This window comes from Polyodon spathula, unplaced genomic scaffold (assembly GCF_017654505.1).
Source record: "Polyodon spathula isolate WHYD16114869_AA unplaced genomic scaffold, ASM1765450v1 scaffolds_876, whole genome shotgun sequence".
Classification (NCBI taxonomy): domain Eukaryota; kingdom Metazoa; phylum Chordata; class Actinopteri; order Acipenseriformes; family Polyodontidae; genus Polyodon; species Polyodon spathula.
The window spans coordinates 777-13,106 of NW_024472363.1; the positions used below are offsets into that span (position 1 = coordinate 777).

Genomic DNA, 12,330 nt, shown 5'->3' on the forward strand with positions numbered 1-12,330 from the left:
CTGGACTGGAGGGAGCACCCTTTCTCTTAGAGGGGTGAGGGAGGGGAGCAGTTCAGTCTCTATCTCTCAAGCCTGCTCTGGACTGGAGGGAGCACCCTTTCCCTTAAGGAGGTGATGGAGGGGAGCAGTTCAGTCTCCATGCCTCAAGTCTGCCCTGGACTGGAGGGAGCTCCCTTTATCTACCCCCCCAGAAAAAAACAAAAAAAAACAAGGAAAACCTTTTTTTTTTTTTTTAAATCTTTTATTGGCAAGAAGAAGAAAAAGAACACCAAACAGAAAACACATTTTGTGCCCCAAAATCAAATAAAATATGCAATGAAATAAAAGAAAAATTATGCAATAAGCACGGTTTTAAGGTGCACGTCACCTCTTATTAGGACTAGTAACATTATAATCACTGGTCCTTTGCTTTTGCATTGAAAATCTTTGCTTGTTTTAAAACTCAGATATTTCAAACACAGCAGAACCTCTGAGTTCCATCACATTGGGAATGGAGGTTGTTTGTCAGCCTGAAATGCCAGTAGCTCTGAAAATGACTTTGCATTGGTATTAATACATGTGTTCACCTGCTATCTACGCCCTCGATTTGGAGAATACTACAAGGATACAGTACAGGCAGCATAGTCCCGTTGCTGAGGATGATACTGCCGTCAGGTGGGTGTTTTTTTTTTCAATTAAAAGTGTAACACATCTGTGTTTCCCAGTGCTTGCTATTTCAGTTGGTTAACCTTTTCAGTTTGTTGCTTGTAACGCTGAGGCTCTACTGTACAACGCTATAACTCTGCTGTTACTGCCTTCAGGTACCTAATAACTTTAGCACCTTCTGAAGAGCATGTAACTGGCCTCTCGTTTTTGAGAAAGAAAAAAAAAAAAAAAACACCAAAACAATAAAACTCAGTAGCATATTGTATTCTTGATCTACAAACAAAGCCATTTCACAGAAAAAAGATCATTCTAGATTCCTTTTCACAAATGAAATAAAATTGTGTATCACATGAAATATCATTCCACAACCCATCATAGGATAAATGGATGCAATCTTCATTGTTGTAGTCATCTGGTTGATTTTTTCTCCAAAACCTACATTGTAGAAAAAAGGAAGTCAAAGCTGTGAATGAGCCCTAACTTCAAACTTCTCCAGTGATGCTCGATGTGTGTGTGTTAAATTGAAAGGCTGAACCCTAGTTTATGGCTCTCTTGTCACTGTGGTGCTGTGCTCTGGAGCTGTCCCTGGGATAGTGCTATAAGGAGATGGTTTTGACTCCCTCATGCTCCCTCTGGAATCCTCAGTGAAGACCGTTGATTTTTCCAGGACACGAACCTGCGCTCCCTAGACTGTATGACTCCCCATGCACACCATGCAGCCATGCCTTTACCAGGAGACCCTCGGGAACCCCTGCTCTCCCCTGACTGTACGACTCCCCCTGCATACCATGCAGCCGTGCCTTTACCAGGAGACCCTCAGGAACCCCTGCTCTCCCCTGACTGTATGACTCCCCCTGCACACCATGCAGCCATGCCTTTACCAGTAGACCCTCAGGAACCCCTGCTCTCCCCTGACTGTATGACTCCCCCTGCACACCATGTAGCCATGCCTTTACCAGGAGACCATCGTGGACCCCTGCTCTCCCCTGACTGTACGACTCCCCCTGCACACCATGCAGCCGTGCTTTTACCAGGAGACCCTCGGGGACCCCTGCGCTCCCCTGACTGTACGACTCCCCCTGCACACCATGCAGCCGTGCTTTTACCAGGGGAACTTATGGACCTCATTAGGGTTCCTTTTTAATTAGTGGCAAATGTCAGAATAAACAACTGTGATAAAGATAACTGGTATTGTATGAAATATTAGCAGAATATAATTCCCCAAAGCCATCAAAGTATATTTTGTTTGTTGTAAAGGTAGTAGCGCCACAATTAAAAGTGTTAGAGTTTGAATCGCCCCTCAGAGCGTCAGACATTGTTTTCCTATGAAGCAAGAGTTTCGATTCTTTTCTCTTCTGACTTACTGCTCTGTGGTGCTGATGCTTGTGTTGTCCACCCATCTGAAGTCACCTTCCTTGACCCTGTCACTGAGTCCAATCCAGTAGTAACGAGACGAATGCTTCTTACTGATTATCGCCTGGAAACGTATAGAAAAAGAATGTTATTTCTGAACGAATGCTGTGAAAGTCCAAGCATACTGTATTTATTAAAGTGACAACTATAGGGCGCTTTGAGGTTACAAGGTAATCTTTCGAGTGGATGCACAATTGTAACTAGTTAGCAAACTCCACGGTCGAGGTGTAAAACGGCTAATGTTTCCACCACTATGACACTTAAACCAGTATCCTGAGGCAGCAGTTAATCCAGTCTCCACAGACCTCAATAGACAACGACCAGGAACACAAGAGAAGCAAATCCACAAGGCAATGGGGGACCACAAGTTATCCATTAAAAGCAAAGCTTTCACGTCAATTCTGTGCTCAGCAGATGAGTTAGAATGGGACTGAGGCACTGATCCCCGATTCACTCTAAAAACAAAAGGAACGCTCTGTGGTGTAGTATACCCTCCTACTGCCTCTGCAAAGAGTAGCACAATCTCAAAGCCCATTGTGGCTCGCAGTTCTCAAGCGCTGGTGATGTAAACAACGAACCACAACTTCCCTCCTGTCTGACAGAGTTGAGAGCACGTGGAAGTCATGGCAGGACGCTGTTGAAAGGATGACGGTTCAGAGGTTACCTGCTGTTCCTCTGCGTTGTTGATGATGAGCAGATCTGCTTGCTTTGACTGACAGAACAACTGGGAGTCCATCCAGGTTTTTTGCTGATCAGAAAACACGTAGCAGCGCCTCCCAGTTTGCTGCCAGCCCAGAGGACATGGGAGGCAGGTATAGGCTGCCAATAATACAAAAATAAATTACAACTACTACTAAACTACTGGGTAACTAGAGAGTTTCCGAACCATGTCTACTGCACGCACAGAAAGGTGCGATATAGTTACAGTATACAGCATGCAACATTATGCAGACTCTACAGCTACGAAACATATTTTTTTTTTAAAAAAGCTATATTAACTTAACTTAGATCTTTCATTTAACATCATGCAATCAAAGAAACTACAAGGTGATATTATAAAAGTCTACCGTAAACCATAACAGTAGTACAGTAGTACTTCATGTTAGATTTTGAAATGTCCCGTTTTTATTTTTGTCACTTGTGCGTGAAGTATATGGAAAACTACAAAGTGGTGTGTAATTCAATATGTTGGAGTATCACGATTCAGCAGGTTTCATTCGACTTCATGAAGCAACATTAGTTCATTCTATAGGGAGATGCAAACTTTTAGCCATAGCTGTAGCTCCTTTGTACTGCGCCAATCAGCAACTCATTTGAAGTTGGAGTCTGCACTAGTCAGGTCTCGGAAGCAAGGTTACACCCAGTCAGTAGAGGGCTCTTTATTCCCTCTGCACTGCAGCTCAACCATTGTGTTAATATAGGGGCAACACAGTGGGGTAGTCCTAAATCTGAGGGTACCGGAACGCCACTAAAATACTTAATTTTCTTAAACAAGTCATTTAACAAATTGCGGTTTTTTATTGGTATACTGAACTTCTAGTAGCACATACACTAGGTAATGCAGTTTAATACAATCCTGGCTCAAAAACAGAACGAGGGTTCAGTTCCCTGATCTTACCTTTTTCACTGGCTTTCTTGGAACAGAAGTCTCTTATATACATCTTATATAACTCTATAGCGTTCTGCAAGCCTGTGGAATAATATACAGGAGTTATTGCAATGTACACACAAAAAGAACACTGCACTGCGTCACAATTTATTTTTCAGGAATTTGGTCAGCTTGGAAATTATTACTCACCAGAGTCGCTCAACGAATTTGAAACGTTGATTACAGCTTCCGTGCAAAACGAAACTGAGAGGTATAAACATAGGATAGCTGTGTTAGTTCAATTGCACAGTTAGTTAATAGCACAGAAAACACAAATCAATGCTATAAGCTTAAATTCTTTAAATAGGACTGATGCATAATACACAGCAGCGCCCGATGGAATAAAATATAAGATTGTTGTTGCAGCAATACTCTTAGAGGACATGCAGCAAATGATTTTCTGCAGAAGAGAATAAATTATATATATATATGAGAAATGTAATGGAAAAGCTCTTGATTCGCAGGCTTGAGGCTTCATTTCCCCATGGAAGACGATGCATCCTTTTAGGATTGGAACTCCACCTCAGAACTGTCAGTGTCTCAGTGTTCTCAGAGCATTCGTCTGTAAGTCACTGTGCAGCTTTCAAACTGAAACTACAGCCTCAGTCTTCCTGGCTCTTTCTACCATCCTATCTGAAGGCGGTGGAAGCCAAAATGAGAGAGAGAGAGAGAGAGAGAGAGAGAGAGAGAGAGAGAGAGAGAGAGAGAGAGAGAGAGAGAGAAACTACAGTTCTTAGAGAGGGAGCAGTAATAGCTGCAGAGTTTGTAGCATCCTGCCACAGTGCCAGAGACACACAGCAGTCGAGCCTGACTCACAAATATAATTGTTTATTTAATGTCTGTAGTTTTGTGATCTCTAACACGTTAGAGTTGTATCTTTGGCAGTACTTGTTCAACATGTCATGCCAATAAAATATTTGAACTGGAACTTGAACTTGAAAGAGAGACAGCGAGAGTGAGAATGAATAAGGTATCGATCTGGTTACAGTTTGCTTGTCGAGAGGCACTTACTGTTAGAGTCCACTGCTCTCAGTCTCGTTCTGGTTTCATTGTGATGCTCTGTTGCCTTGCTGTAACTGGCTTCAGCTACAAAACAAACAGGATTCATTTGCAAAGGCAAGGGGGCTGAGCCTCACCTGGGGGTCTCAAGAGCTTCACAAGCAGACCTCCTCAGTTCTTTCTTATTCCACACATCAAACCTGCCTGCAGAGCATTATAAATCCCCTATTGAGAAATCAACCAATCATGGTTAAGGGTTTGGTTGAGTTCTAACACATGAACCATTGATGGGTTGATCTCCCCTGCTTAGAACATAGGACAGAATTCTGTTATTTTAAGAGACATTATTTCTCACAGTTTGAAATGGCATCTCTTAAGGAGAATAGGTTTCAGACCACTGTGAGGCACATCAGGGACACTTGGGGTTTGAGACAGCAAAGTTGCCTCAAACTAGGTCTCCTGGAACCAGCATTCAAGCCACTGTTCATGAAAAAAGTGACTTTGTGTTCCCTCAGTTTTAGAGAGACGCCCTCCACGTGGATATTCTGTAGTGTTGCTCTGAGAAAGTTAATCAGATTAATAAATGCATGTATTTCCTGTTTTACAGTAACAGCCTACATCAAAAGATCCAGACTCGTCTGTATTTGTGGTTTAGAGCTTCTAACATCCTCTCATCTCACTGGCAGGAGACTCAATCCGTAACGACAGTGCATCTCACAGCACTGCCTGTTCCACTCTTCCTCCCTTTAATCTCAGCGTTCAGCTGCTGGGTGCTGCTGTGTGCTGCTGGGTGCTGCTGTGTGTTGCTGTGTGTTGCTGGGTGCTGCTGTGTGCTGCTGGGTGCTGCTGTGTGCTGCTGGGTGCTGCTGGGTGCTGCTGTGTGCTGCTGTGTGCTGCTGGGTGCTGCTGTGTGCTGCTGTGTGCTGCTGTGTGCTGCTGTGTGTGCTGCTGTGTGCTGCTGTGTGCTGCTGTGTGCTGCTGTGTGCTGCTGTGTGCTGCTGGGTGCTGCTGTGTGCTGCTGTGTGCTGCTGTGTGCTGCTGGGTGCTGCTGTGTGCTGCTGTGTGCTGCTGTGTGCTGCTGTGTGCTGCTGGGTGCTGCTGTGTGCTGCTGGGTGCTGCTGTGTGCTGCTGGGTGCTGCTGTGTGCTGCTGGGTGCTGCTGTGTGCTGCTGGGTGCTGCTGTGTGCTGCTGGGTGCTGCTGGGTGCTGCTGGGTGCTGCTGGGTGCTGCTGGGTGCTGCTGTGTAAAACCCCAGCAAAGGGACTGCGGGTTTATAAGATGGGACCTGCCTAGAAGTAACATCCAAAACTGTTTCCTATGGAAGCTGTCTCAACTTGAAACTATTAATATGCTTTACAAGACCTCTCTGTGTTTTACAATGCTTCCCTATGCTTTACAAGACCTCTCTGTGTTTTACAATGCTTCCCTATGCTTTACAAGACCTCTCTGTGTTTTACAATGCTTCCCTATGCTTTACAAGACCTCTCTGTGTTTTACAATGCTTCCCTATGCTTTACCAGACCTCTCTGTGTTTTACAATGCTTCCCTATGCTTTACCTCACCTCTCTGTGTTTTACAATGCTTTCCTATGCTTTACCATACATTTATGTGTTTTACAATGCTTTCCTATGCTTTACCATACCTCTCTGTGCTTTGCAATACTTCTCTATGCATTAACAGACGTTTCTGTGCTTTGCAATGCTTCCCTATGCTTTACCTCACCTCTCTGTGCTTTGCAATGCTTCCCCATGCTTTACTATGCTTTCACTGTGCTTTATGACTCTGTTTGATGTTCTTTTACTATGGTCTCTTTTATGAGATGGCTTACCTGTATTTGTCAGGTCAGAGATTTTTTTTTCCAGGTCCAATTGCTCACCAGTAAGCCCCGAAACTGGAATTGAAAAGCAGTGTGTTACTGTGCCTTAAGCTGCTGTAGTAACAGTGTGTCTTTTCCCATGGTTATACAATGCATTTACTATAGTTTACCACGGTTTGCCATGTCTAGTAATGCGCTTTACCATACCTGTCTGTACTTTACAGTGCTTACCAAGGCTTCACTGCACTTTGCTGTGTTTTTACTTTGGGAGACTTTTATAGAGGCAGTTACAGTGTGTTGCTGTATCATCCGTCATTGAACTGTGCAATGCTGCTATATGTGCAATAATTCACCAATTTGATACTGTTGAGCCAAGTTGACAGTAAACTAGTAAAAGTGCACATTTTGAAATAAACACACAAGTAAGAGATAAGTGCTACTGCAAACACTCCAGGATGGTTTCACTGGAACCCTTTACAACACTGGGGAATCCCGCTGGATTGCATCATCAGAGGGATTCCCAGCAGTGCTGTAAAAATATTCTAATAGAATCCAGCTGGGTCTTATCAGGGTAGATGTGAGGGTCTGTCCGAGCGTGATGAAGGCAGAACGGTAGCCAGTGCCGGAACACTGGAGCAGGAGTCAGAGGATGGGGCTGCACATTTTTATTAAATGAATTAAAACACGTTTAACCACACCAGCACAAACGTAACCTAGCAAGCTTCTAACACCATCGCTCTCTGTAGCAGAGCAGGAGAGCACACAGGTTGCCAGCTTCTCTCTGGAGTCCAGAACTGAACTAACTGCAGCACAGAGGGCCAGGTTAAATTGACCTGACCAGCTGCATTCACACGAAAATGAACTGTTATAAAGCATTAACACAAAATAAATCACAAAAAAGCACTATTTACAAGTGATGGGGTTTTTCACCTTATCAGTACAGCCTGATCAAATGTAACTAAATCTGCTTTTTGATTGTTACCCATAATGACTGAACACTAAACACTGCCTCATTTAGAAATGCTTAAAGAACCTTAATGAGAGGTTCAAAGACAAATGCTTTGACAGCTATTTGACAGGGCTTCACAGCCTTTGTTACATCACTCACGGCAGACCAGCGCAGATATCAGCAGGCAAACATCGACCACTAACAGGAGCAGAAGCGTCCAGGACAGGCAACGAGACGGACGGCTCTGCGCGGGGTCCTCGGTGGCCAGGACAGGCCTGTAAGCTGAACACATGGCAGATCAGTGTTGTGGTGGTGATACAGCACCAACAGATCTGGTATTGCTACAGAACCAGACTATACCACATCAACACAATATCAACATTTTTGTGTATTATTTAATCTCAAGTCATTTGCAAGGCTCCCAAGTCTGAATGAAAAACTATAGTGCCGCCATAGAGATACTTAAATAAGGGTTGCATGGCGGCATTGTGTGCACATGTTAATTGCATACAAAATATTAACAATTATATTAGCATTTTTTATGTTAAAAAGCTCTAAACTACTACTACTAATAATAATAATAATAATAATAATAATAATAATAATAATAATAATAATAATAGGATTGGGTTTCTGAAAGTTGTAGGTAATCATTAGGCAGCAGGTAAAGCAGAAGTTTATGTATTCATATTTTAAGACACTGTTGGGATATATATTCTGAATCAAAGTCAGACAAATAAAGAAATCAAGGATTTCGCGCACTAATTAAAGTACAAAATGGTTTTATAAGCATTGCTCAGCCCTTGGCAGGTTTAAAACCACTTCCTTCCCCTTCATTAGCATATAAACATTCAAACAGGTTCTTCCCGTTTATCCCGTCACCATAAGCTCACTTCCTGTGGTACAGGAAATAGGACCAGCACTTGATGCTAAAACACAAACCGGTAAGGTTACAGTAAATGTACAAAAAAAAAAAAAAAAAACTCAAACAATATGAACTTGTGCAAATTGCGAATTGCGGTAAGGAAATATTATTTTAAAATTCAAGGCTCCTTTAAGCTCACCTGTGCTGCAGCTCTGCTCATAGGGTGAAATTGTACCAAACCCATCTGCCATCCTTACAGAATCACCGAACAGACAGCGGCTGTGTTTTGTTAGCAGGCACTACAAGAAGACAACTGGAGAACATTTGAAAACTGAGAGGCAAAGCAGCAGATGTTCAAACGACCAGTTTACCCCAGTCAAAGCTGAAAGCTGTACTGGTTTCCAACTGGCCATACTGTTTCAGGAGATCGTAATACTGCCTATGAGGGTTCAATAAAAAAAGGAATGAAAATCAGTTAAGTTCATTGTCAAATGCAGAGGAGTGTTGCCTACAACATGGTGGAAACCAGTGCTGGGATTTATATAAAATACCAGCTGTGTTGGAAACCAGTAAAGACTCTTTCTGGTACCAGCTTTCCAACTGGAATTTTCAGTCGAGAAGTTATAAAACGTGCAACGTTGTTTCTTAGTCTATTTTAACCTGCTTAAGACACATACTGCAGGACTTGTAAGGAATCTTTTTTTTTTAAAGGAGTGTTTTTTAAAGAGTGTTAATAGACGTTTAGATTAAACTCTGCTTTGATAAATGTAACACTGAAAAGGGTTTCATGCACTGCAAACTCGATTGAATCAAAATGGGCTTTAGAATAGTCTTTAGCAAATCATTCTTTAAAACAGTCCCGGTAGTTTTGTGAATTGGTCTTGTTGTCCTGAGCGCTTGTGTGACACCTAGGTTGGGGCAAATAAATAAATAAATAAATAAATGAAAGGTATTAAAAGTTAAAAAGGGGGCACTTTGGTCTGGTGTTTGCGAAGAAGACAGCGCGCTTGGTGATAGTTGGTGATAGTGAAATAAAAGTCATTTGGGTGCATGGTTATAGAAATGACTCACAAAGAAACCAGAAAATGTAAAGAAAACAATATATATATATATATATATATATATATATATATATATATATATATATATATATATATATATATATATATATATATATATATATATATATATATATATATATATATTATTTTTACTATTTTAAGTTATTTTAATGGTGACTTCTTTAGTAGAATTTAATTAAATTCTTATCATTATTTGATGGATTTGTAAAATTACTTTTAACAAACTTTAACCTTGACAGTTTCTTTTGAAATGCAGAGAATCACATATCTTAAGAATAAATATGCAATTGTATTAATACAACCACAACGACTCGCATTTCTACAGCGCCTTTAATCACAAGGATCCCAAAGCGCTTCACACACACACCCACACAAATAACAATAAACCATTAAATTAAAAAACAGTCGAACACAGAAAAAAAAAAAGAAGTTTTAGAATAAAAGATAAAATGCTAGTTCGTAGAACTAGAACAGCCTTTCCTGTCTTTAAAAAACGAATATAGCTGAGACTCACCAGCGTAACAATGCAAGTTCTCCCCATGTCTGTGGATAATGGCACCTATTTTATATCGAAAATAACAAGGGAACTAAAGAGAGTCCTGTGGAACAGCGCGGACAGTGCTGATTTCAACCTCCCCAACGAGATGAACTCAAACCTACTGGAAAGATAAGACCTGAACCAAGATAGCACCGCCTGAGCCTTCAAGACCATTCAATAAAACGGAGTGCTCCACAGTATCGAAAGCAGCGCTTTGATCTAGAATTCAAGAGTCAGCGCCAAATCAGCAAATCACTCTTACAGCATTTCACCCCAAACGCATTTCATTAAAAAAATATATTGTAAATTAGGATTTAAAAAATACCAGGCAGACAATGAAAGCAGTAGCTTCAATATTTATTTTTTTCATCTGACTGAAGGTACTTTGTTGATATTAACTTTATTATATTTATAATTTAATGAATGCATAACCAACACAAATAACCAATTAAAACGTATCTAATTAATCTGGTATTGTATTAAAAGCTGAATCTTGTGTATAACAGTACTGAGCAAAAACTAGACAAATAGGGGAGTTTGATGAAGTTTTTTTGAAGATGTGCACCTTTTTCCTTGCCCCTTTCCCACTGTGCAAATTAGAGGTCAGTAAATCTCGACACATCATGGCCGGCTTTAAATAAAAATATCAATACTGAATCTCGCATGAGGTCTGCTCGTGCATAACATCTACGTATTTGAAACAAAGAGAAATGAATTCTCAAAGATTTGGTTTATATCAGCTTTTTATATTGAATTCAGACTTTTTTTTTCTTCTCGCAAGCTAATGTGATTTAAATTCAAATATATATTTAGTCCTTCATTTAGTAATTAAATATATAGTATTGTTATAGTGTGTGTGTGTGTGTGTGTATATATATATATATATATATATATATATATATATATATATATATATATATATATATATATAAAATTTTAAATTATATTTCTATTACCATGGCATCAAAAGCTTATAAGCACCTGTTTGTTTTCAAACACGCTTTCTCTTGACACAGGCGTGTTAAAAACACTGGAATGTTGGGAAGTTGGCTCTTTTGAGCAAAAACTTTTTTTTGCGTGAAACTTTTATCTGCTTTTATTTGATTATTATACATAATATATAGAAGTCTAAACTATGGTACAGGCTAACCACCTCTGCGATACTGTATGCGCAGTACATTTTAATACATAAGTATCTTATGTTAAATCTAATGTAATAGATAAGGTTAATTGAATTGCTGACGCATATTCTGCTGATGGGCTCATGCGTCTATTCGAGATATATAATTTAACATGTTAACAACACAAAAGAAAAGGTTGTGTCAGTACCCCAGTTTGAAGCAGCGAGTTCTTTCCCAGGTTGGGTGTTTGCTGTAAAGCTGAGCTGTCCTCTGGGTAGAATGAGAACACTCTGGCTAGATTCTAGATTACGGTGATACTCCGCACTGTTCTTCCAGAGAGAGGCATGTCTAGTATAGGGGAGGAGGGAGGAAGGCTCTTCTTTAGCACATTCAGACTAATAGCATATTTTTGGGGGTTTCAGTTTGTGGTTTCCTATTGCTGCCGCTGTTTACCGTGTCTGCTATTTGAAGATGCACCTGTCCTGAACCATTTCCTGAAGTTTTAAAAAATAATAATTTAAAAAAATAAATAACAAAGAAAAAGAAAAAGAAAACTACATGTGCAAGCTGGTAGTATAAGAGCCTCCCTTTCTCTATCTCTGCTCCAGCACAGAGGGAGGCTGTTCAGAGAGTATAAGAGCCTCCCTTTCTCTATCTCTGCTCCAGCACAGAGGGAGGCTGCTCGGAGAGTATAAGAGCCTCCTTTCCTCTTTCTCTGCTCCAGCACAGAGGGGGGCTGCTCGGAGAGTATAAGAGCCTCCTTTCCTCTTTCTCTGCTCATGCACAGAGGGGGGCTGCTCGGAGAGTATAAGAGCCTCCTTTCCTCTTTCTCTGCTCTGCATGCACAGAGGGGGGCTGCTCGGAGAGTATAAGAGCCTCCTTTCCTCTTTCTCTGCTCTGCATGCACAGAGGGGGGCTGCTCGGAGAGTATAAGAGCCTCCTTTCCTCTTTCTCTGCATGCACAGAGGGGGGCTGCTCGGAGAGTATAAGAGCCTCCTTTCCTCTTTCTCTGCATGCACAGAGGGGGGCTGCTCGGAGAGTATAAGAGCATCCTTTCCTCTTTCTCTGCATGCACAGAGGGGGGCTGCTCGGAGAGTATGCCGGTACAGGGAGCTGCTTTTTCAATCCCATAACATATTTATGATGGCGCTGATACAAACAGAGGACTGGGAGTGCGCATGCTCGTAGCTCAACCCTGCTGCTTTAACCCCCTGAGGATGTGCAACCCGGCAGTGGAAGTGCAGACAGGCCGGTT

General features: G+C 41.3%; 1 protein-coding gene across 3 annotated transcripts; it reads right to left on the bottom strand.

Moving 5' to 3' along the window:
- Window positions 1-264: 264 nt before the first annotated feature.
- On the bottom strand, window positions 265-11,633 carry LOC121309111 (CD209 antigen-like protein E). Of its 3 annotated transcripts, none has more exons than XM_041241995.1 (10): window positions 11,284-11,633; window positions 8,534-8,633; window positions 7,629-7,751; window positions 6,533-6,595; window positions 4,718-4,792; window positions 3,857-3,910; window positions 3,677-3,748; window positions 2,723-2,877; window positions 2,010-2,122; window positions 265-1,080 (listed from the first exon to the last, which is right to left on the bottom strand). In XM_041241995.1, exons 2-10 carry the CDS (start codon window positions 8,583-8,585, stop codon window positions 936-938), a joined length of 852 nt encoding a protein of 283 aa, XP_041097929.1. In that variant the 5' UTR covers window positions 8,586-8,633; window positions 11,284-11,633; the 3' UTR covers window positions 265-935. The 3 variants fall into 3 exon arrangements, with proteins under 3 accessions (XP_041097929.1, XP_041097928.1, XP_041097930.1); XM_041241994.1 differs by having other exon boundaries at window positions 8,534-8,647; XM_041241996.1 differs by lacking the exon at window positions 3,677-3,748 and having other exon boundaries at window positions 8,534-8,647.
- Window positions 11,634-12,330: the final 697 nt, after the last annotated feature.